Here is a 25,895-nt window from a genome sequence, read left to right as displayed (position 1 = left end):
GGGGTGAGCGGCGCCCCGGCGTTCCGGCAGAGCTTTGTTTATGAGACCAGACTAGGGGTCTGCAAAGGACAGCCTAGGGACTGGCCCATCGTCTGTTTGCGGATGGCCTGTGAGCTAAGAATGCTGTTTATATTTTTAAAGGGCTATAAAAACAAAAGCACAGAACAAAGAAAAATATGTGATAGAGACCGTATGTGGTCCACAAAGCCAAACACGTTTACTATCTGGCCCTTCGAGGAACAGCGTGCTGACCCCCAGCTAGACCATTTGCAGCAACTCAAAGGTCAGTAAAAATCTGGCGTGCCTGGTCAAGAGTCCCTCCCCAGCCAGGGTGACCGCGTCCGATCCCACCCGAAGCACCGGCCGACCTTCCCACGGGCTGCCCTGCCAGAGCTGGGGCTCCGGGGCGGTTCCCCAGGCTGCTGCCCCCCAGGGGACACCATCGGGCCCCAGCTCGGCCAGAGCAGTGGCAAGCCAGGCAGGCTTTCTGGGGACCCTGGGTGACTCGAGGGCCCACTGAGCCAGCACCTTTGCTTTGGGCCCCGGCCTGAAAGACGAGGTCCCCCAGGGGTAGCTGCCATTTTTTCACGTAAAACCGAGATGCCTTAGCCTCCGTGCAATTTCCCCTTGGCCGCCCAGCCCGTCGGGCCCTTCCCGAGCTCGTGGGCACCTTCAGAGTCATGAGCCCCCATGGGTCACCTTGGCTTCTGCAAGCTCCCAGCTGGGCCCTGCCTCGGGCAGGGGGAGCTGCTGCATGGAAGCGCCTCTTGGGCCCGCAACGCCCGGACTCCACCAGTTTCTGCACAAGAGCCTGCAGACAGGGCTCTGCGGTGTCCTCTTATCTCCCAACTACAGCGGCCCCTGAAAGGAGAAGCCCCAACCCTTCCCGGCGGAACGGCAGGCAGCAACTACACACTTCGACACAGAGGCCGTGGGACTTGAATCCCGGCCATGGGGTTCCCTTAAGCTTCCTGTCTCCACTGCAAGTTTGTCTTCCCCTGAGTCAGAGGCCCATGCTCTGCCTCTAGAAGCCCGGTGGGCGGGTGGGGGGTGGGGAGGGGGTGGCGTGCACAGGGGAAGCTGCTCGCTTGTGTGGCCTTTAGCTTCGGGTGATGCCCAAGCCCCAACCCCTGCCCGCCTCCCTCCCTTCCTCCCTCCTTCCTTCCACTTTATTGAGATATACTTCACATACCCTACCTTTCACTCTCTTACAATGCAATGGGTTTTCATAGATTTCAAGTATCTGTTCGTCCATCACCACCATTTTAGAGCATTCTCCTTACCTCCAAAAGAAACGCTGACCCCGCACTTGTCACTCTCCAGCCCCTCAATTCTGCCCTGACCTAGGCAATCACAAATCTACTTTCGGTTTCTATTGATTTGCCTCTTCCATACATTTCATAGAAAGGGAATCATACAGTTTAGTTTGTCTGGCTTCTTTCACTTAATATAATGTTGACAAGGTTCATTCGTGTTGTGGCAAGGGTATTTCATTCCTTTTTATGGCCAAATAGTATTCCATTTACCTTTATCCATTCATTAGTCGATGGATACATGCGTTGGCTCCACTGTTTGGCTATTGTGAATAATGCTGTTATGAACATTTGCGTATAGATTTCTGTGTAGATGTGTTCTCGGTTCTCCTGGATATACATGGATATGTACCTGGCATGGAATTGTTGACGTGCGTAGTTATGTTAGGTTTAACCATCTGAGGAACTGCCAGACTCTTCCAAAGTGGCTGTACTATTTTACATTCCACTAACAGTGTATGAGGGTTCCAATTTCTTTACACCCTCACCAACACTTGTTACCGTCTCTTTGTTTTCGTTACGGCCATCCTAGTGGGTGTGCAGTGCTGTCCCATTGTGGTTTTGACTTGCATTTCCCTGATGGTTAACGACGCTGAGCATCTTTTACACTATTTGTGTACCTTATTTGAAGAAATGCCTATTCACTATTCAAGTCCTTTGCCCATTTTTTATTGGGTTGTCTTTTTTCTAAGACTTTATTTTTTTCAGAAGAATTTGAAATTCACAGCAAAATTGAGAGGAAGATAGAGATTTCCCACATATACTCTGCCTCCACACATGCACAGCCTCCCCATTATTAACATCCCCACCCCAGTGCTAGCTTTGTTATAACTGATGAACCTACACCAATACATCCCGGAGTCGTAAAAGTGTAAGTCCTTCCCCTCTCTGAAGTCTCCTGCCATATGTGGCTTTCTCCTTAAAGCGGCTGAAGCCAGGATAGAGGAGGAAGCGAGGATCCAGGGACACAGCAGAAGACAGTGACTCTGCACCAATAAGCAAGGCTTTGCAGTGGTCACTCACACAGCTCAGCCAAATGGACTTTCAATGTTTCGGGTCCCCTCAAAATTCTAAACCCTTAAAAAAAAAATTCTCTAAATCCTCATTGTTAAAACCATTTATCTCAGCTTCCGGAATCTTTCCTCAGTCATCAGGGCCCTTCTGGTTTTTCACTGGGGCGTGAGAGGGTCGCGGCCCCATTGTCATGGTAACAGCCAAAGTTCTGATCGGATGGCTTATTTCAAGCCTAGCTCTCACTGCTCTGCTTTATTGCAGGTAAGACAGTGGGCACCCTCACTTTCCACCCCCGACTCACACTACACCTCACTCGTGGAGAACACTATCTGCTGGGCTCCTGGGGCATCTTCTCAGTTTCTCCTGTCCCAGTCCACGGAGGCCCTTGTCCATCCTCTTCCAGAAAGTCAGTTCTCTGTTATGCTAACATCCTTCCTCCTTTATTTCTTCTTAACCCAGTTCTTTAGAAATTTTTTTCATTTCATCTAAAAATTTAAATGTATTGTTACTATAAACGGATTTACAATATCTTCTTGTTATCTTTTTTGAGAGTGTCAGAGTATGAAGCCATATTTTCTTTTTCAGTCCTGATACTGGCCATCAGTACCTTTTTTTTTTTACTTAACCAATTCCAACAGAAGTTTATCTATTTTACTGGTAGTTGAAACAAACCAAATTTTGGCTTTGTTGGTTCTCTTTTTCAGTGTTTGTTTTCTAGTTTATTAACTTGTGCTCTTAATTGTTTGTTTTTCTCCTCCCCTGTTTTCTTGTTGTTGTCGTTTCTTTCCTGTATGTGGATTATTTACTAAATTTTTGGTCTCTTCACTAAGTATACACACTGAGATAAGCATGCAAGGGTATAAATTCCCCTTTTAAGTTTGCTGGCACCTCACCCTCATGAGTCTTTTTTTATTTAAAAAAAATTTTTTTAATGTTTATTTATTTTTGAGAGAGAGACAGAACACGAGCAGGGGAGGAACAAAGAGAGAGGAAGACACAGAATCCGAAACAGGCTCCGGGCTCTGGGCTGTCAGCACAGAGCCCGACGTGGGGCTCGAACTCACAAACCGTGAGATCATGACCTGAGCCAGAGCTGAAGCCGAAGCTCAGCCGACTGAGCCGCCCAGGCGCCCCACACCCTCACGGGTTTTTTCTAAATAGCACTTTTGTTATCTTTCACTCCCAAGTTATTTATAACTATATTTCTTAATTTCCATATACATAGAAATTTCCTACCTTTTGGGGGTTAATATTTTGAGTGTAATTGCGCTGTGGCCAGAGAACAAACTATTTTTTGCAATCACTTGAAATTTGTTGACACTTGCTATGTGATCAGTATATAGTAAATTTTATTTATTTTTTTTTTTTTTAATTTTTTTTTCAACGTTTATTTATATTTGGGACAGAGAGGGACAGAGCATGAACGGGGCAGGGGCAGAGAGAGAGGGAGACACAGAATTGGAAACAGGCTCCAGGCTCCGAGCCATCAGCCCAGAGCCCGACGCGGGGCTCGAACTCACAGACCACAAGATCGTGACCTGGCTGAAGTCGGATGCTTAACCGACTGCGCCACCCAGGCGCCCCAGTATATAGTAAATTTTTAAAAAGATATTTGTAGTATCTATTAGGTCACTCACTATTTTCATTGCTCAAATCTTCCGTATTCTGCCAGATAATTTTGTCTGCCTAGTCCATTTTGCTAAGGAATGTATGTTGAAATGTTCCACAGTGGTTATGAATTGACCTATTTCCTTTTGTCAGTTTTTCACTTATGTGATAACTAACGTTGTTATTAGGCATGTAAAAATGCAAACTTGTTATATCTTCCTTTATTATCAACAAGTGGCCCTTTTGGTTTCTAGCTATACTTTTTGCCTTATGGTCTATACCAGGTTTCCTTTGGTTAGCATTTGGATAGTATGTATTTTAACCGGAACATCTAATTCATTTTTATTTATTTTTTTTTAATTTTTTTTTTCAACGTTTACTTATTTTTGGGACAGAGAGAGACAGAGCATGAACAGGGGAGGGGCAGAGAGAGAGGGAGACACAGAATCGGAAACAGGCTCCAGGCTCTGAGCCATCAGCCCAGAGCCTGACGCGGGGCTCGAACTCACGGACCGCGAGATCGTGACCTGGTTGAAGTCGGACGCTTAACCGACTGCGCCACCCAGGCGCCCCCATTTTTATTTAAAGTGTTACTGACGGAGCTGGGTTCAATCTAAGATCTTCTGTGCTGTCTGTCCCACTTGCTTTATATTTCCTTCTCCCTCCTTTCTTGCCATCTTATACATCAAGTATTTTAATCATTCAGTCACATCCCCTCTATCAGTTAGGATGATATACACTGTTCCTATTCTTTTGGTGATTATCCTAGATAGTACTGTATTCATTTTTACTTACCAATATTCACTAATAAGTGAATGCCTTTACCCTTCTGGAAAATACAGTGACCTTCAAACACTTATGTATTCTCCCAATTTATAAGCTATTATCATTAATCTTAATTCTACAGATTTTTTTTCACACAACTACACAAAGCTTTATTTATATTATTTCTGTATATGGTCAATGTTCATTTAGATTTATTCTCATGCCTTCTGGCTGCTATGATAAAAATGCCACAGACTGGGCAGTTAAAAATTTTTTAAATGTCTTTTTGTGAGAGAGAGCTAGAGCATGAGGAGGGGGAGAGACAGAGAGAGAGGGAGATACAGAATCTGAAGCAGGCTCCAGGCTCCGAGCCGTCAGCACAAAGCCCGACCCGAGGCTTGAACCTGCAGACAGTGAAATCATGACCTGAGCTGAAGTCGGACGCTTAACTGACTGAGCCCCCCAGGAGCCCCTACACTGGGTAGTTTAAACAACAAACACTATTTCTCACAGTTCTGAAGGCTGAGAAGTCAAGATCAAGGGGCTGGAAGATTTAGTGTCTGGTGAGGACCCACTTCCTGGTTAATAGACAGCATCTTCTCATCGTGTCCTCACATGTCAGAAAAACAGAGACAGCTCTTTGGGGTCTCTTTTATAAGGACACTAATCTCCTTCATGGGGGATCCACCCTCATACCTAGTCTCCTCCAACAGGCCTCACCTCCTAACACCATCACAGTGGGGGCCAGGTTTCAACATAAGAATTTGGGGGAGATACAGACATTCAGTTCATAGCACCTTCTTTCACCTTCTTTGCCCTTTTCTCCTCCTTGCATCTCTGACTTTACGTTTCCCTTTGACTTGGCTTTGTTTATGTGGATCTGCTATTTAGTTCCTACTTATTTATTATTTATTTCAATTATCTTTCTTTTGCCTTCAGTAATGAAGGATATTTTATCTGGGTATAAAACTGCAAGCAGATTATTTTCTTCCAGCATATTCAAAACACAATCCCACCATTTTCAGCTGCCACTCTACGGGAAAGACCCTTGATGATAATTCATATATTCCTACTTTTATAACTGTCTCCTTATCGTTGATGTGCATTTACAGCAGTCATTTGTTGTTGCTATATTTTAATTCTTCCAGCTAGGGAATCACTGGGATTATTGAATATGTGGCCTGATGTTTTTCATCAGTTCTGGAAATTCTCAGCCATTGCCTTTATACGTCCTTACCCTCTGGTGCTCCAAACCATACCTGTATTTGACCATCCTCCTGCTTCACATAAATCTTCTTTTCTTTTCTCTACTCTCCATGTCTTTGTCTCTGTTCTAAATTCCAGATGGTTTCTTCGGACCTGTCTTCTAGGTCCAGCTCACTAATTCTTCCTTTAATTGTGCTCTTAAATTATCCATTTAAATCTGCTTTTAAATTATCTACTTAGTTCTTAATTTGTTATTTACTTAGTTTTAGTCCTAGAATTTCTATTTAGTTCTTTAAAATGGTTTTTTAAAAAGAGAATTTCCATTCCTGATTATTTTTTTTGTCCCAGACTTTGCTTTAGTCAATTTTTTATATTGTGGACAATACACATAATATACAACTTAGCATCTTGACCTTTTTTTTTTTTTTAACATTTATTTATTTTTGAGAAGAGAGAGACAGAGCATGAGCAGGGAAGGAAAGAGAAAGATGGAGACACAGAATCTGAAACAGGCTCCAGGCTCTGAGCTGTCAGCACAGAGCCTGATGTGGGGCTCGAACTCATGGACTGCAAGATCATGACCTGAGCTGAAGTTGGATGCTTAACTGACTGAGCCACCTAGGTGCCCCTACATCTTGACCATTTTTAAGTGTACAGTTCAGTGGTATTAAGGACATGTTGTTCAGTCATCACTACCTTCACCTCCAGACTCTTTTCATTTTATAAAACTGAAATTCTGTCTCCACTAGACATGCCCCCACCCCATCTCCTCCAGCCCCTGGACATCCCCATTCTATTTTCTATGAATGTGACTACTCTAGATCCCTCATATAAGTGAAATCACAGCATTTGTCTCTTTGTGACTGGCTTATTTCATTGAGCATAAGGTCCTCAAAGTTCATCCACTTTGTAGCACACGTCAGAATTTCCTTCCTTTTTAAGACTGAATCATATTCCATCGTATGGATGGACCACATTGGCTTATTCATCCATGCATTGGTGAACCTTGGGTTGCTTCCACCTTTGGGCTGTCGTGCAGAATGCTGCTATGAACACGGGTGTACAAAGATCTCCTGAAGACCCTGCTTTCAATTATTTTTGAGTATCGTTGTGGATGAATTGTGTCCCACCCAAAATTCTTATGTTGAATTCTTAACCCCCAAGGTGATTGTACTTAGAGATAGAGCCTTTAGGAAGGTAAACTGAGGTTGTATGGGTAGGGCCCCAATCTGATAATAAGAGGGACAGACACCACAGAGCTCTCTCCCTTCTCGTGTGCACACAGAGGAAAGGCAGTGTGGAGACACAGTAAGGAGGGAGCCATCTACGAGCCAGGAAGAGGGGCCTCACTAGAAACCAATTCTGATGACACCTTCATCTCGGATGTCTAGCTCCAGAACTATAAGAAAACAAATTTCTGTCGTTCAGGCCACTCAGTCTGGTATTTTGTTATGGCAGCCACAGCCGACTAATACAGATATATACCCAGAAGTAGAATTTCCGGATCATATGGTATATCTATTTGCAATTTTTTGAGAAACTGCCAACTGTTCTCCACAGCGACTGTGCCATTCTACATTTCTGTCAGCAGTGCACAAGGGTTCCAGCTTTTCCGTGTCCTTGACCACACTTGTTCTTTTCTAGGTTTTTTGATGGGAACCATGCTAATGGGTATGAGGTGTTAGCTCATTGTGGCTTAGGTTTGCATTTCCCTAACGATAGTTATGTTGACCATCTTTTCATGGGATTATTGGCCATTGGTAGATCTTCTCTGGAGACAAGTTTATTGAAGTCTTATGCCCATTTTTTAATCAGGTTGTTTGCATTTGTTGTTGTTACTGAGTTGTAGGAGCTCTCCATATGTTTAAGATATTAAGCCCTTATTAGATACATGATTTGCAAATATTTTCTCCCATTCTGTGGGTTGCCTTTTCATTCTGCTGCTAGAAACAAATATTTTTAATTTTGATGAACTCCAGTTTGTCTGTTTTTGTTTTTTTTTTTTTTTCTTTTGTGGCCGGTGCCTTTGGTGTCATATCCAAGAAATCATTACCAAAGCCAATGCTGTGATGCTTTTATCCTATGTTTTCTTCTGACCTTTATATGTTTAGCCCTCATGGTTAGGTCTTTGATCCATTTTAAGTTAATTTTTGTATCTGAGGTGAGGTAAGATTCCAACTTTATTCTTTTGCATGTGGACGTCCAGTAGTCCCAGCTCCATTTGTTGAAAAGACTGCCCTTTCTGTTGCCCCCCTTGATGAAAATCATTTGCCCATATATGTGAGGGCTCTCTATTCTCTTCTATTTGTCTGTATTTCTGTCTTTAAGCCAAGACATCACTGTTTTGACTGCTACAGCTTTGCAGTCCGTTTTGAAAGCAGAAAGTATAAGTCTTCCAACTTCGTTCTTTTTTCAAGATTGTTTTGGCCATTCTCTTGAAGAAATTTAAAGCTTGCACTTGGAACACAGTAAACTTAGTCACTTTATAGTCTCTGGTCTGATAATTCTGATATCCAATGTTTCTTGCATTTCTGCTGATTCTTGTGAGTGGTACCTTGTTTCCTTATGTGCCCAATTATCTTTGTGACCTGGGTTTTGTACTTGAACAATTATTTACAGGACTAGCTTGAGGCCTAAGGTGATGCCAGCTTCCACCAGAGAGGCTTTTCTTTGCTTCTGGAACCTCAGGATGCTATCCATTGGGAACCGAGAATCCGAGCCTTGATCTGAGTCCCAGTTCGAGGGGCCCTGGATCTCTTGGGTGAAGGGATGGCAAAGCGTGAGGCCGCATGAGGACTGTGTACTTCAAGTTCACCCAGCTTAGTGTGGGGGCTTACCCCCAACCCCAAGTGAGCGCCGAGCTTTGACGTCTCTCTCTCTGTTCCTCCACGAGGCTGCAAAACTTTAGGTCTTGTTTGCAGCCACTGCTCCTCAGTGTGCAGGTGCCCTCACTTGGGCGGGAAGGAGCTTTGAGAGCCGGGCTTGCCTTTGGTCCCTCCCTGTCCTCAATTTGGAATCCAAGCCCTGAAATACTTCACTTGCTCGATCGCTCTCGGTGCCTTTAAGAAGAGAGCTGTGCTTCTCTGGGTTCCCGGGCCACCCTCACCTAAAGGGCAAGTCCAGAGTCTTTTCTGAAAGCATAGTTCTGACCACGAGCCTCCCAGGAGCAAATCCTGACAGTCTAGGGCCCAGCTCTGTGCTCACTAACTCGTTCCAGGCTGCCAGCATCCCGGAGGCAATAACTAGTGTTATCCCCATGTCACAGGTGAAAACCCAGAGCACAGAGAGGTGAAGGCTGAACTGCCTCCTGGGTGCACGGCTAACTGCACTGGGACCAGTTGCGTCTTACCGCACAGACGCTGCCTGCCGCCCCCCACCCCCTCTTCTGCTCAGGAGCCTTCTGCAGCTCCCTACTGTCTGGAGTCCTGAGCACAGACCCTCCCCACCAGCCAGACATCCAGGCCTTTCCGGCCTCCCCTCAGCCCACCTCACGTGGCTCCAGCTCACCTGTCCGCACATGGATCCAAGGCTGGCAGCCTACTGCGCCTCCCAAGGTGCCTGGTTAGAGTGGGACCCAGGACCCTGAGCGCCCCAATTGCCCAAGGCCAGGGCCCACAGCGGGAGCTCCCTGACCCCACAGCAGCAGCCCAGGTCTGGGCGCCGTGCGGCGCATCAGGTAGAGCAAACGGGTCAGAGCCTGTGCCTGAGCGCACAGCCTGTCCGCAAGGGGATGGAACGGGCCGAGGGGTCCCGTATCAGGGACCAGGAACTGTCAGGCTGTCCTAGGGTTGCCCGGTTCAAGGCCGGCTCCCCCTTGGAGGGCGCCTGGCGGGTGAGGCAGGGGAGGCCGCCGGGCCCACCCACCTGTCCCCAGGTGCCCACTGGCCCCCCGTCTGGCTTCCTGACAGGTGAACAATAACGGAGTCGTCTCCTTCCTGAAGGAGGTCTCTCAGTTCACCCCCGCGGCCTTCCCCATCGCCAAGGACCGCTGCGTGGTGGCAGCCTTCTGGGCAGACGTGGACAATCGGCGTGCAGGTGACGTGTACTACAGGGAGGCCACTGACCCTGCCACGCTGCACAGAGCCACAGAGGACGTCAGGCGCTACTTCCCCGAGCTCCAGGACTTCTCCGCCACCTGGGTCTTCATAGCCACCTGGCACCGTGTGACCTTCTTTGGAGGCAGCTCCTCTTCCCCCGTGAGTTTTCTGTCCTGGGGGAGGGAGGACGTCGGTCTGGGGTCCAGGCTCTCCCTCCAGGGACCCTGCCTTGCTGAGGTGGGTCAGACACAACCACTGGTGCACGGCCAAGAGGGGAAAACTGGGCTCAGGGATGGAAGTTACTCTCCCAGGGTCGCAGAGTCAGGTTGGAGGAGGGCAGAGCCCTGACCTTCCCCAGCCCCCACCCCCCTGGAACCCATCTGCCTCTAGGAAAATGCCAAATGCCCCGATACAGGAGTTCACATGCTAGGGAGATACCGATCATGTGTTAGAAGAGTCTCCTCTTGGAATGGTTTGAAACTCAACAGGTTATGCGGGAAGTTTATTCTGTTTTATCCTTTATTCTGCGATAATGCCAGACGACGAAGGCACTGGGGACCCGTGTCTCCTATGCGGCACATTCTAGACGCCAAGGGCCGAGAAGCACTCAGCCAGCACAGCCGGTGGGACTGCTGTGCCAGGCAGAAGGTGGCGGCTTAGCCACAGGAGGCTCCGGGGCTTGAGGGACGGGAAGGCTCAGAGCAGCCCCGAGGGATAGATGTGTCTGCACAGTGGACCGCAGGGGACAGGCACGGGCACAGCAGTCAAGGGCAGGGCCTGGTTTCCCGCCACACACACACACACACACACACACGAGTGGGTGGGCAGAGGGTGGGAACAGGTGAGGTCTTCACTCGGCATGGCGGTGCGGGGTCCCCAGTAGCGGCGGCTCGGGAACACAGCACAGGTGGAGAGCGCTGGCCGAGTTCTCCGGCAGCGGGGGGACCGAGCACACCCGGAGCGAGACAGCCGCTGAGCAACGCAGCCGCTGAGCGACTGCGGTGCTCGCTTCCTAAAAGGAGGGCAGTCAACAGGGAAAGATGGGCTTTTTCTGTAAATATTACTACGGATGAGGGTTCACGCTGGTGAACTTCATTCATGCAGAGCCCACTCATCTTTCGCTAAGTTTTGTTTTTTCTTATCACCAATTTGTAAGAAAAACATCTGTGTAACACAAAGAAAAAAAGAACCAGAGATTCCACCACCAAGAGGTAACTCCCAGTAAACACTTCCTATTGTATACTGACACCCACTTTAAGAAATAAATAGAGCCACGGAGAACACGCCGTTTTGTGGTTTTGTTCGCTCAACAGCGTCCGCCTTCCCCACGGCATCACGGAAACCGTGATGTCACCTGTGCCCTCTGTTTCCTGAGCCCCTCCTGTGTTGCCAGAGGAAACCTTACTGCCCTCCGGTGTCCGGGCCCAGGGGTGTGAATGTCTGGGCAACACAAGAATTCTTATAAGGGCTCAGAGTTCTGAGTTTGGGCTGGGAGAGGGGCCGGGTGCTGGCGGACCCGGAAAGCCCTCCTCTGGGAACAGACCGCATGACAAGAAGGGAGGAAGGGACGTAAGCCCCACGCCCGGCCTCGCTCTCCTCGCACGCCGGGCCTCAGCAGCTCGCGAAGCCCCGCCGCTGGCCTTGCTGGCCCTAGTCTCGCCCTACGTCCCCCCTCGGCTTTCCTGCCTTCGTGGCCGCGGCGTCCTGGTCGTATTAGCTCCAGGTCTGCCATCCCGAAGGGGAGCACTCGGTCTCCCTCTTGCTCATTCTTACGGAAGTAAGAAGATGGACCATATGATGCCGTGTCGGGCGGCACCTGTGCCCCGAGGCGGGCACCGCGCGGCCCCGCTAGACCGGGGACCGTCTCCCGGCACGAGGCTCCAGCAGGGAGGCCGCTGCCCGCAGAGCTCTGACGCGCCTCTCAGACTCGTGGCCTCAGACGTGTGAGTGAGCCACGTGTGGCCGCGCGGTCTCCCTGGGCCCAGCAGACGCCCGTGGCTCCCCTCCCTCGCCAGCGCCACGGGCAAACAGGGAAGGCCTTTTCCTTTTACTCCAGGCCTTTGGCGTCCAGGGCTGGCGAATCTGTTCAGTGTGACTGGGCGGTCGCGCTCTGCTGTAACGCATCTGCTCACGCGACCCTTGCCAGTTCTGTCACCTTTCTCGTCTTTTTCTTGCTGACCCGTACAAGTTGTGCTTGAATTAAAGACACCCACAGTTTCGCCGGCCACCTATGTTGTAGAAACATCTTCCACTTTGCTGTTTGCTATTCAGTGTGATCTTACGGCACTTTTTATACACAGAAGTTTCTGTAGTCAAACATACAAATCTCCTTTCTGGCTTTCACGGTCGACAAACGTTATGCTTCAAGTCCTTCCCCGACGCAGCTCTGCAGACTCGAGTGCCCATATTTTCCTCTAGGGCTTTGACGGTTCCATCCATGACCTTACTTGACGTGGGCTTTATTAAAGTGAGGTAAAGATGTAAAGGTCCAATTTTATACTCTTTCAGAGAGTTTCCTACTAGTCCCGAGATCCCTTTTTAAACAGCCCCCCTCCCTGCCCGATCTGAAATAACGTCTCCTATACATGCTACTCAAGCATAGTTTCATGGAAGAGAATTCCATGAAAACCAAGAATTACTAAGACCACTTTTGCTCGTTTCCTTTTTTTATCTCCCTCCCGCCCCCTTTTTTTGTTTCACACAAGGCAGTGGTGCGGATCTGGCCCAGTCAACGCTCACCCTTGTGCCTCAGCCACCACAGGGCGCAGCGTCTGCTCCTGGCGTCCGTGGGCCCTCATGACCCCTCGGTGTGTCTCACTCACCAGGCGACAGATATTGGGGGTCTGGCCCGTGCCGGGGCCTCAGACGCTGGGGACACGGTGGAGGACGGGGACGAGGCCGTCAGCCTGACGGCAGATGGCTGACCACCCGGTCGGGAACACAGCCGGTGGATGATGACAGTGCGCGAAGGGATGCCAGAGGGGGGCAGGGCCTTGCGGCGTGGACACTGGGGTGCAGAGCCCTGTTCAGACCTCCCTCCTCGGCAGGTCAACACGTTCCAGACTGTGCTCATCACTGACGGCAAGTTCTCCTTCACCATCTTCAACTACGAGTCCATCACGTGGACCACAGGCACACACGCCAGCAGCGGGGGTGACACCACTGGCCTGGGAGGGATCGCGGCCCAGGTAGGGGCCCGGCTCCCCGCCGCCACGCCTGTCACAGCTGACAAGGCGGGCGGACCCTCCCTGCACACAGCCAGTACCGTGAAGAGGCCAGTGGTCCTCCGTGCACTGACTGTCCCAGGGGCTGGCCCATGGCCCACAGAACTGTGGCCGGCAAGAAGTCTTTAAGTGTGGAGGGCGTGGTCAAGTGCAAGTCCCCGAGGCCAGCCAGTGCTCCTGCACTGTGTGAAGGCCCCCACCTCCTCCCGGGCCACCTACTTTCTCCTGAGCTCACACTTGCCCCTGGCCCCCCGGTCCTTATGGGAGCTGAGACTCCAAGGGAGTGAGCCCCGCAGGTGTGTGTGTGGGGAGCACGCCAGTGCTCAAGGTTGGTGGCTGGAGGGACTGTCGGCTGGGGTCAGGATCTGGCTGGGAGGTTGCTGATCGGGACAAGGACAACGTGGGGGGGTGGTAGGGGTACCCCTAAACCTGTAAAGCTCCAGGGTTACAAAGCTGCCTTCCACGTGATTTCTTTGACCCTGGCCACTGGGGGGAGGGCGGGGGGGAGGCGTTATGTGGGTCTCAGGAGCTTCAGGGGGACCTGGGGACCCAACTGGCGCCTGCCCCCCACTCTCCCCACCCTAGGCTGGCTTCAATGCGGGTGACGGGCGGCGCTACTTCAGCATCCCCGGCTCGCGCACCGCGGACATGGTCGAGGTGGAGACCACCACCAACGTGGGCGTGCCCGGGCGCTGGGCGTTCAGAATCGATGATGCCCAGGTGCGCGTGGGGGGCTGCGGCCATACAAGTAAGAGGATGGAAACAGCGGCTCAGGGCTGTGGGGGCTGGGGTGGCTCAGGGAGTCGGTGGGGGGTGACAGGAGGGGACCGGAGCAGGGAGGAAGGGATTGGGATGCTGGGGACAGGGAGGAGAGGGCAAGAAGAAGGGGGCTGGATGCTTGACGGGGGAAGGGCAGGATGGGAGAGGGGGCAGGGAGGACGAGGCTGGATGAAGGGGGTGCTGGACGCTGGGAACAAGCAGGCTGCTGGAGGGCATGGCTTTGCCCCCCCCCCCCCCCCCCCCCCCCCGGGGGGGGGGCGGCGCCCCCCCCCGGGCCCCCCGTTGGGGGGGGGGGGGGGGGGAAACCCCGCGGGGGGGGGGGGGGGGGGGTCCCCCCCCCCCCCCCCAGCCAGGAACCTGGGCTGGTACCGGCTCGCCCCTTGAGCCCCATCTTTTCCTGGGGAGGCTTTCCTATCCCTGCTTTGGGCGCCACGTGGGGGAATATGCTGGAGACCACGGAGGAGCTGGGGTCACCCGTCCTGGGTCCAGGAGCTGGCACTCTCCCCTCATTCTCCCCCAGCCTGTGTCCTGGGCTGGGGAGGGGCATCTGTCCCCAGGATCGCCTGGAAGGCAGGCACCCTTTTCACTCTTCTCCCCATGTTTGCCAAGGACCTGATGCTTGGTGGGATTTGCTGCCTGTTTCACACCCCCCACATCTGCCTGACCAGAGGGATCGCCCCGACACCCAGGGGGCCTTCAGGCAATGACCACGCATCAGACGGGGTGGGGTGGCGGGTAGGGTCCATCTTAGGGCAGACAGTCGGGACTGGCCGAGGAAGGATTTGTCCCAGCCCCTTCCCCTGTGTGGCGCTGGCCGAGGTGCAGACTTTCCTGGAACGTGCTTAGAAATGGAGAGGGTGTGTAAATGATTGATGTGGCCACTCTGAGGGGAGGACTAACCACAGGCCTGCAAAGGCTGAGGCCACAATGACGCCCACGTGGGGACCGCCTTCGCGGACTCCCCTCCCACCCACAAGGAGACCGAGGCCACAGAGAGGACCCTCTTCCCACTTCTCCCAACCCCGTAGCTCGGCGAGCGAACCCAGCGCGGGTGGATCCCACCCAGACCTTCCAGGGCAACAGGCGCGCACTTTGCAGGGACGGGGGCAGGAGCCGGGGAGGGCGGGTGTGCGCCCCAGCGGGCAGGAAGACTCACCAAGGCCTGAGGATGGTGCCCCGGTGAGAGATGCCTGGGGAAGCCGAGCCCACCCACTCACTGGAACACCAAATAGGCCCCAGCCAGAGCCTGAGCTCAGAGGATGGGGAACCCACAGGCCAGGGAGCCCAGGAGCCAATAATTTTGCCCCTTCCCCAAAGTGGCAAGCGGGGCACCCAAGAACGCAAGCCCTCCTGCAGCCCCAGGGCGGGCCAGGCCAAGCCCGCGGCCTACTCTGCACATCTGGGCTCTGGGCGGTGGTGTTTCCGGGGTGGGGACACCGCTGTGTCTCTGATGGCAGGGAGGTCTGTTGCTTGTCACCCACCAGTAGCCAGGGGCTTAGGCTGTGGTTAGGGATCAAAGTACGGGTGCAGGTGTGGGCTGCCGTGAGCGGTGCGGCGTGGACGCGAGTCGGGGAGCAGGTGTGAGAGCAGGCGTGTGTCTAGCTGTGGCCAGGCCCATGCTCCCCACCAAGGCTGCAGGCTGTGACCCTGAGAAATGATCTTCAGAAGAGGGTCTGGCCAGTCCCTCGGGGATCCTTTTCCCACGGTGACGTGCTTCTCTCCACGATCCCAGGCTCCTGGGGGAGTAGACGGTGGAGGCAGGGCTGGGCCTTCCAAACTAGTGTGCACAGAGGCCCACAGGAGCCCCCTTGCTTCCCCGCGGCCACGCTGCGGGCCCAGGAGAGGGAGCCCGTGCGTGTCAGTCCGGGTTGCCTACACACGGGCCGTGCCGGGACGGGAGGGTCAGTTCACACGCGAGAGGCAGCGCCTCCACCGTTGGAAGGCTCACTCCTGAGGAAGGCCGGTCCAGAAACGGCTGGTGGACACAGCCACCACACAACGGCCGGCAGAGTGACAGTGTGACCGAGTGAACGGAGGAGGGGTACGGGTGAGGGGCGGGGGCCGTCCGAAAGATACCCTTAGCTCTGACGGTGTTCTGGGCCACGAGGTCCTTCCGGGAGTGTCCCCCGCTTGCTCTCCTTCATACCACGCCAGATCTCCCGGGGCCCTCCTAGTAACAGGAGATCCGAGACCTGGGGGTGCTCTAGTTACATGCCAAGCTGCGCTTCTTCATCGCAGATTTCAGTGGCCCTACTTCTCCAGAGGGGTATGGCCCCCCGAGCTGAGCTCTGTGGGCTGCACGTCCTGCGAGGCCCAGGCATGGGGTCGGGTGGCCCTCGGGGACCGCTGGAGACCCCCTGGCCAGGAGGCCATGATGTGCGAAACCCTGACTTCAACAGCCCTGAGTGTGGCCCTCCTGTTTCACGCGGGGAGACCCGGAGGGCAGCTGGGCGTGCGTTTCCGTAACTATCGGGGCGGCCCTGGGAGCAGACTGCATCCCCTCAGAAAGGCCCGAGGGACCCCCGCCCACCACCTCTGGCTCCCACAGGGGTGGGGCCCCCTCATCCACACCTGCAGACGTCCTTCTCATCAGGCTCACTCAGGCCCGCACACCTTCCTGTGTCGCTAGGCACCCTTGGGTCTTGCACCTTGTTAGTTCCTCAGACAAGTTGATGCATTAAAGAGATAGGAAGTGCTGTGGGCTTAAAGGATTCGGGGAAAGCCTGGCCTCCAGGGAAAGCCAGAGTCACAGCGTAGGAATCTAAATGTCAGCAGGACAGACGGCAGGTGCACTGGGCACCCTGGGAGACCTGGGAAGTGAATCGTGGATGCTGGGTGGCCAGCAGACCACCGGTGATCCTGCAGAGACGGGCCCTTTGGGTCAGGGGAGGGAAGGGACGGCTCGGCTCCCTCCTGTGTCCACAGCCTCCGTGTGCCTGGCCCTGCGTCCCTGCCTCAACGGCGGCAAGTGCATTGACGACTGCATCACGGGCAACCCCTCCTACAGCTGCTCCTGCCTCTCAGGCTTCACCGGGAGGCGGTGTCACCTGGGTGAGTTTGCACTGCAGCATAGCCAGGGGCTCCAAGAGCCCAAGGTCAGGGTGTCTGTCCCCACAGTGTGGGCGATGGAGGGGGACCACACAGAGGCTCCCTGACAGAGAGCACGGCAGGCGGGGCTACGGCTGCCCCGTCTGAGCCGACCCCCCCTGAAGCGAGGCCGGGAGGGCATCCGGGCAGAGTCTCCCCAACCTGGCTTCGTCCACTGAGGCCCCAGCCGGCCCTGTTTTTCAGATGTTAACGAATGTGCTTCCCATCCATGTCAGAACGGCGGGACCTGCACACACGGCATCAACAGCTTCAGCTGCCGATGCCCAGCCGGCTTCGGGGGGCCCACCTGTGAGACAGGTGAGAGGAACGCCAGCGGCTGCAGGGCACCCCGAGTGGTCCTGCCCGGCCAGGGACACGTGGTCAGCCCGGTGGGGGCACCGGGTCGGCATCCGCGGAGGGCTCGGCGGTAGACTCGGGCAGCCCCGAGGCTCGTGGGGGCAGGGGCGGAGACTCGAGAGGCAAATCCAGAGCGCCTCCTGGGCCCTGGTGCGCACACCAGGGATGACACGTTGGAGCAGTCGGTGCCCGGTTCCAGCCGGGCCACAGGGCCTGCACGAGGGCCGCCCCAGGTGCTACACACCATCACTTGCCTCTCAGCTCTGGACTGGCTTGGGGCGAATGTGGGGCCTCCTGAGGTCAGACAGGCCAGCTGTGGGGTGCAGAAGGGCACAACTCCCCACCCTCTTCCTCTCTGTACCCCCAGGACCCCAAACCCCAACAGCCCCCAACAGAAGGGGAGGCCCCCAGGTCTCACAGGCGAGGGTTGGGGTCCTTCTTGAGACCTCCTTGTTGCTGCACCCCACCTGCCTCCCTCCTTCCAAACACCACCCCCTGCCCTTCCTCCAGCACCTCTCTGGGGTCCCTTCTCCCTGGCCCTTTGCCTACCTGGTGCCGGAAGCGGGGCCCCCACTTCCACCCCCAGTCTCACTGTGGGAAGCTGCTAGGGGAGCCCAAGAAAAAGAGCCTCTTAAGATCAAAGCACCGTGATCCCTAACGCTCCTGGGCTGGACCACACACCCATTCCCCTATAGAAGAAGATCCATTTTTCAGGGAGACTTATAGCCACAAGGAATGTTTCAAGGTCTGTGACTCCAGTGCACATACACGTGTCTGGGCCCAGGGAGGCCCCTCGGAGGGCCTGGGGCTGGAGCCGGTGGCCCCGTGCCTCAGATTCCTCACGGCCAAGACGGTGACACCGACGAGTCCCAGGTCCCCACCGACGCTCGCTGGTCTCAGGACCCACCTCAGCCACCAGGGCACACGACAGCAGGGACACCCAGCAGCGTCCAGACAGGGACACCTGTGCTGTTCACCATGAGCCTCCCCTCCCCACGGGTGCCCAGCCCTGCTCTCTGGTGGAGTCAGGGTCCGGGAGACGGGGGTCATCTGGTGCCGTCAGCCAGCAGAGCCCCTCCACACCGCCGTCTCCTTCCTCCCACTGTCCCCCACGAGGCCCGGGAGGGCCACGTGCTCCCGATGCATTTGGCGCCCACACTGAGTCGTTTGGGGAATGCGCTGTCATCAGCACATGTGTCATGGCTGAGGGAAGGCAGTGTCCCCCCCACCCCCGGCTCAGCCACCAGAGCTCAGGGGCCAGCAGCCACCAGGGAGTCTGAGAGGTCAGCATGCTGGGTGGAGGTGGCCAGGAACAGGCGCCACCTCGGCTCACCCCCACCTGGTGGGGGCTGACAGCCTCTGCGCCCAGCCCTGCGGCAAGACATGCCTCCTCCCCCCCCTCGCCCCTTCCCCTAAGGGCCATTCTCCCTGCCCGCTGCACCCCTTCAAGGCTCTGGCCCAGAGGAACCCCTCCAGCCAGTGCCCCAGAATCCCACTCTGTGCTGGCAACTGAGAAGAACAACCACAGGGAGGGTGGAACCTGGGCCCGGTCACCCCTGCGCCCCCCACCAGCGCGCACAGCCTCCTTCCACCCCAGATCTGCTGCCACAACCCCGGCGCAGACGAGCTCGAGGCCGATGGGTGGGGACCGTCCGGGCCAGGCCCCCCACAGCCAACACCCTCCAGAGCCGCCTGCAGAGTGGGGCTCCACGGGACTCCCCCCCGCCCCCGCGGCCACAGCGAGGGGTCCGACACCTTCCCCCCTCTGCACGTGCAGCACTGTCTCCATGTGACACCAGAGAGTGTGAGAACGGCGGCCGGTGCCAGGCGGAGAGCGGCTCGGCGGTGTGCCTGTGCCAGGCCGGCTACACGGGCACGGCCTGCGAGACGGGTGAGTGGCCTGCCCGGGGGAAGGGAGAGGCTCCCGCCCGGCCAGACCAGGTGCCAGGGAGCCAAAGGCTGGCTCGAGCAAGCTCCCACCTCCTCTGCCCGCAGATGTGGACGAATGTGCCTCGGGCCCGTGCCTGAACGGAGGCTCGTGTGTGGACCTCGTGGGGAATTTCACCTGCCTGTGCTCAGAGCCGTTCGCGGGACCTCGCTGCGAGACAGGTAAGGGCACGTGCCCACAGCCCCCGGGCCCCACAGCGACGGCGGTCCAGCGCGGGCACCCGGCCCCTTTACCTCACTGTCCAGATCGGCTCCACTGCGGTCTGGGGTGGGGAGGGTCACCTCCCCAGCCTGCCTGTGCCAGCCTGTCCCCAGAGCTGCCGTTGTGGCCCCGACTCTGCCGCCCACGTGCCGTGCGGGGTCCTCTCCAGTCCCCATGTCCATCTGTAACATGCAGGGAAAGAGGGCCACACCCTCAAGGCCCCTCCTCCAGCTCAGGAGATTCTTGGCTTTTTCACATCCTTCTTTCCGACTCCAGACCGCTCACCGTGCAAGGGAATGGGCGACGGGAGTCAGAAAGAAAACTGATCTTTACTACATGTGATGAATTTGCTGGTTTCTATTTCCCATTGTTTTAAATGCTGATTACGACTTGGTAGATCAATGTAAAAAACAACCAGATTTTACAACCCACAGAATAAATCCAGGCTGTCAGCGTCTGACATTGCTCTGACCTCCAAAGGTCTTGCTCGGCCACTGTGCCAACGAGCGCAGTGTGCACGGCATGGGCAGCTGCTCCCCAGGGGGCCCAAGACAAGCTTGTCAGGTTTCCTTGGAGTCTAAAAACTTAAGAAGGAAATGACATTTTGCCCACAAGTTTAAGATGTAGGTGGATGCTATGCCCTCCATCAGTCTCTGGTCAGACGGCCACACATAGGACGGGCCACATCCTGAGGACAGGGTGAGGCTCTGCAGCGCAGAGGGGAGGAGGGGAGGGCAGCAATCCTATCTGTCTGGTTGCTCAAAATCACTGTGAGGGGTCCCAGCTCACCTTGCCCAGATTATTATCTAAATATCTGTGTATTTAACTAAACTCATGTCAGAAAACAGATTACTGATTTTAAAAGATTTCGCAAAGAAACCACATTCGGTATGGGAAGAATAACGCAAATACAAGCAAATAACGAGGAAGGACAGAACCGACACCTCCATCCCTAATGTACGCTCATCGGTCACGCTGCAAGATGCCAGCCTTCACGTCCTAATCAGATTCAACAGGGAGGTGACCAAAAGGTGGAGGTAATTTTACAAAACAGTATCCACTCTTCTGCTTCCGGCCAAGGGAATTTCCCTCACCGTCCACGACTGGAAAACCGGACAAGATACACGAAACAACTATTTTTGGCCTCTGGACAACAGACGTCCTGGGACTGTTCCCCTGCGAGGAGGGACTGAAGTGCAGTACACCCCACGACTGCCCCGAGTCTGCCTGCAGGAAGCCGCCCGGCCCCTTGCAGCAAGGGATCCAGGCTCCAGCGGTTCCCCGGAGTCTCGGAGTCTCGGAGACTGGGACTCGAGTTTGGTGGTTGCAGTCTGTGGGGAGAACTCCACAAGGGACGGAGCTACTAAACAGGAGGTTGGAGGAGATGTGAGAAGCAGCTCTGAGGATGAGCAGAGGGGACCCCGACTCTGCTCAGCACAGTCCAGGTGGGGTGAGGTCCACAGGCCGGGAAGGAACCCCCAGAAGTGTGAGTCACACGGTCCTTGGAACTCCAGAAGGCTCAGGATGACCCGCTTCTCTACAGCCAGGGTGCAGAGAGCTCTTCACAGCCAGGGCCAACGCTGAGGAGGGTCGTCGGTGGGGATCATCTTGCTGGTGTGGATACATAGATGCTGGAGTAAAGGCTAATCTGACCTGTCCTAACAAACACTGAAAGAAAGTCTGAAAGGCTCAAACCAATCACTAGTTTAACCACATGCCAGAATCAAATCCTATACTCCTTAAAGGAATGTAACAGAATCCAGGACCCCAAAATGCCCAGCCAAAAACTACCAGGCATACTAAGCATCAAGAATATATGACCCACAGGCTCAGCCGGTTGAGCCTCTGACTTCGGCTCAGGTCAGGATCTCTCGGTTCGTGAGTTCGAGCCCCACGTCGGGCTCTGTGCTGACAGCTCGGAGCCTGGAGCCTGCTTCGGATTCTGCATCCCCCTCTCTCCTACTGTCCCTCCCCTGCTCGCGCTTTGTCTTTCTCTCTCAAAGATAAATAAACATTTAAAAAATTGTTAATTAAATAAATTAGAAAAAAAAGAATACTATGACCCACAGCCAGAAGGAAAATGGATCAACAGGAACAGACGGCACAGACGATGAAATTAGCAGATGTGCACGTTTCATCGTCTCCTGTGAACATGCTCTGTATGCTCAAGGCTGTGGAGGGGAAAAGACACAGTGAGAAGAAGATACAAAGAACTTCTAGAGATACAAAACGTAAAATCTCTGTATTAAAAACACACTGGACATATTAACCACAGGTTAGACCCTGCAGAAGGGAAGATCCGTGCACTGGAAGAAACGACCCAACAGGCAGCACAGGAAGGAGAGAGACTGCGACCGAGGCCGAGTCTTCAGTGACCCGTGTGACACACACCAGGCAGTTTAGGGTCTACACACGCGGGGCCCAGGAAGACGAAGGGGCTGCAGGGGCACAGGAAAAGATTGAGGAAATAATAGCCACGTATTTTCTAAGATGGATGAAAATCAAAACCCACGTATCCAAGAAAAGCATGAAGAAAATCACACAAAGCACATCATAATCAAATTGCTGAGAACAAGTAACAGAGAAAATCTGAAATGCAGCCAGAGGAAAAAGACCAGACACAGGACAAAGAGAAACCAGAATGGTAAAGACTTCTCATCGGAAGCAGTGCCAGCCTCAAGACAGCGGGCCGTCCCCCTAGCAGTGTATACACAGAAAAACTGTCTCTCAAACGTGAAGTAAAGATCTGTCAGACAGCAAAAACAGAATTATTCAGCACCGGCGTATCTGATCTATAAGAAATGGGTTGTTTTTTTTTTAAGTTTATTTATTTATTTTGAAAGAGGTGGGGAGGGGCAGAGAAGGGGAGAGAGGTCCGGGGGAAGAGAGAGAATCCCAAGCGGGCTCTGCGGGGTCAGCATGGAGCCCGACACAGGGCTCAAACTCATGAACCGCAAGATCATGACCTGAGCCAAAACCAAGAGTCAGATGTTTAAGCGACTGAGCCACGTAGGCACCCCGCCTGCCACCCATTTTAAAAAATAAAGTTTTATTGGAACACAGCCACGCCCATTCATTCATGGATGTCTATGGCTGGCTGCTTTTGCATTACACTGGCAAGTTGAATATCTGTGGTCACATGGCTCTTAAAGCCAAAAATACTAGTATCTGGTGCTTCTCAGGAAAAGCTTGCACACTCTGCTTTAAGCTATTAAGGTCATACATTTATTTCTATAAATGCTACAAAGCCCAAAACATACTTTTATTTTCTGTGTTAAAATTATCTTTGAAGAGATTAAAAAGAAGAGAAGTATTTTACAATTATACCTTGGAGATACCGTGGGTTCAGTTCCAGACCACTATAATAACATGGATATGGCAATAAAGGGAGTCAAATGAATTTTCTGGTTTCCCAGTGCCTATAAAAGTTATGTTAACATTACACTGCAGTCTATTAAGTGTGTAACAGCATCACATCTAAGAAAATATACACACCTTGATTAAAAACTACTTTGCTAGGGGTGCCTGGGGGGTTCAGTCGGTTAAGCATCTGACTTTGGCTCAGGTCATGATCTCGCAGTTTGTGGGTTCGAGCCCCACGTCGGGCTCTGTGCTGACAGCTCAGAGCCTGGAGCCTGCTTCGGATTATTTGTCTCCCTCTCTCTCTGTCTCTCCCTTGCTCACGCTCTGTCTCTCTCTCTCTCAAAAATAAATAAACATTAAAAATATTTTTTAAAAAACCTACTTTGCTAAAAAATGGTAACCATCATCTGAGCTTTTAGTGAGTTATAAGCACTGATCACAGGTCACCATAACAAATATAATCGCAATTTAAAATTTTGAAATACCGCAAACTTACCAAAATGTGGCACAGAGACATAAAGTGAACAAATGCGATTAGAAAAATGGGCCCCAGGGACTTGCTTGGTGCAGGGTTGCTACAAACCTTCAATTTGTAAAGAACACAGTATCAGTGAAGCCCAGTAAAACGAGGTATGCTTGTACATTTACCCACACAGTTAGCGTTTCCAGAGCCCTTCATTCATTTGTGTAGATCCGGATGTTCATCTGGTACCATTTTTCTTTAATCTAAGCAATTTCCTTTAACATTTCTGCCTGTGCAGACCCTCCTTGGGATTCTCTCTCTCTCCCTCTCTCTCTCTGCCTCTCCCCCCTCAAAATAAATAAACTTAAAAAATAAATAAATAAAACAGTGGTGGAAATAAAACGGAATCCTAAAAATACTCAATCCAGAAGGCAGGAAAGAAGAAAAAAAGGAGTAAGAAATACATGGAACGAGTCACAACCACCAGCACGATGGCAGGTTTGATCATACTGCTAGTTCTGTTAACATGTGACATGGGTACACACACCACTTAAAAAGCAGATGTTGTAAAACTGAATTGAAAAGCAAGACCCGACTAGATACTGTCTACAAGAAACCTACTATAAATATAAAGACACAGATAATTTGAAAGTAGTGGAGTGGGTTTCTGGTTTTGGGTAAGATGGAGTAAGCATGCTGTGCCCTGTTTCTCCCACTGGATGCAGCCATAAATCCTGGACAGAATGCGTGGAGTAGCTCTCTGAGGACTCGGAAAAATAAATAATAGCAGGCGGACTGGGGAAGAGGACCCAGCTTCGAAGCACCACAGAACCAGTGGTGAATTTACCATTTTTTCCCTCTGGTGCCTCCCCTGCCTGGACTCAAAGCATCTCCCGGGCCACAAATGAGCATCAGATGGACAGAAAGAGCTCCAGGAGTAGGCACTAGTCGGGCACGAGAAGCAGAGCCAACAACAGCAGCAATGGGTGGGGGCGGGATCCCTCAGGGGTCCAAACTGACAGGAGGAAACTTCCTCTCCACCTGGAGGTCCTATGACTCCACGAGGATGGGCAACTTGCGTTGCTTTTATTTTTCTCTGTCCACCCACCACTTGGCCCAGACTTGAGAGCGCACTCACAGGATGGAAGTAGCAGAATGGGGTCAATAAAAGCCCCAGATTTCTTGCCAGAGGACTCAGGGGTCGCCCCAGAACACTGGGAACTATGGGGAGATTGCAGAGAGGGGGATCTGGGTTCAGCAACCCCATAACCACTTCTGAATTCCAGAGCTCCTTAAGTTGGGCAATCTGATCGAACATGTTAAAAACAATACCATTTATAATAGCTCCTCCCAAATTGAAAGACTTAGGCATAAATCTGACAAAACACGCACAGGACTTGTATGCTGAACACCACAAAATTCTGGTGAGAGAAACTGAAGATCTAAGGAAATGGAGGGACATCCCATGTTCGTGGATTGGGAGACTCAACATAGTAAATATGTCAGTCCTCCCCAAGGTGATCTATAGATTTAACATGATTCCAACCAAAGTCTCAGCAGAGTTTTGTAGCTATGCATAAGCTGGTCCTAAAATTTATATGAAAAGACAAAGGAATTAAGACAGCCAAAACAATTTTGGAAAAGAATAAATGTTGAAGAATCACACTACCTAGTGTTAAGACTTAACTATAAAGCTACAGTGATTAAGACCCTGTGGTATTGGCAAAGGGATTGACACATACATCCCTGGAATGGAAGACAGGATCCAGAAGAAGACCCACACATATATGGCCAAGTTTTTTAAAAGGTATGAAAGCAATTCAGTGGAGAAAGGATTATCTTTTCAACACACGGTATCAGAACAATTAGACATTCTTGTGCAAAAAATGAACTTCAGCTTCAACCTCACACCTTATACAAGATTAGGTCAGAATGAATCATAGACCTGAATGGAAAACCTGAAACCATTATATTCCTAGAAGAAAACATAGGACGAAAATCTCTGTGACCTAGGGTTAGATGAAGGTTCTTAGGTAAGACAGCAAAAGCGTATCCCAGCAGAGAAAGACAGAAACAGTGGTCTTCATCAGAATGAAAAACACTTCTCTGTGAAAGACACGGTCCAGAGAATGAGGAGACAAGCTGCATGCTTCAAGAAGTCCTGTCTGACAAAGGAGTGGTGTCTGGAACACATAAAGAACTCTCCATGCTCAACTGTGACCAAACAGCCAACCAATCATAAAATGGGCAAAAGACCTGAACAAGACATTTAACCATAAAGGATGCCCAGAAGGCAAAGAAGCACATGAACAAACGTGGTGATCTGTCATTATCATTAGCCATTGGTGAATTGCAAATTAAAGCCACGATGAGGTACCACCACAAAGCTATCAGAATGGCTACGAGAAAAAGTGCTGACTGGTGAGGACACAGAACTATAGGAACTCCTGCGTATGTTGGGTGGTGATGCCAAATGGTTTAGCCACTGTGGAAACAGCCTCGCAGTGTTTCATAAAGTTAAACGTGCAC

At 52.5% G+C, this 25,895-nt stretch overlaps 1 protein-coding gene across 6 annotated transcripts in view; it reads left to right on the top strand.

The window, feature by feature from the left end:
* SNED1 (sushi, nidogen and EGF like domains 1) overlaps positions 1-25,895 on the top strand; it is an 89,840-nt gene that overhangs the window by 14,949 nt on the left and 48,996 nt on the right. For 5 of the 6 annotated variants that reach the window (XM_040450406.1, XM_040450407.1, XM_040450405.1 and 2 more), the window contains exons 2-8: positions 9,815-10,102; positions 12,991-13,131; positions 13,753-13,915; positions 16,873-16,998; positions 17,239-17,352; positions 19,169-19,282; positions 19,387-19,500. In XM_040450406.1, coding sequence (XP_040306340.1) covers positions 9,815-10,102; positions 12,991-13,131; positions 13,753-13,915; positions 16,873-16,998; positions 17,239-17,352; positions 19,169-19,282; positions 19,387-19,500 — 1,060 coding nt within the window. The remainder of the gene's footprint in view (positions 1-9,814; positions 10,103-12,990; positions 13,132-13,752; positions 13,916-16,872; positions 16,999-17,238; positions 17,353-19,168; positions 19,283-19,386; positions 19,501-25,895) is intronic. The other variant, XM_040450408.1, reaches the window with a different exon arrangement.

This window comes from Herpailurus yagouaroundi, unplaced genomic scaffold (assembly GCF_014898765.1).
Source record: "Herpailurus yagouaroundi ecotype Mexico unplaced genomic scaffold, PumYag 202, whole genome shotgun sequence".
Taxonomy (NCBI): Eukaryota; Metazoa; Chordata; class Mammalia; order Carnivora; family Felidae; genus Herpailurus; species Herpailurus yagouaroundi.
The sequence above is the reverse complement of the archived record's forward strand: the minus strand, read 5'-3'. Positions and strand labels throughout refer to the sequence as shown.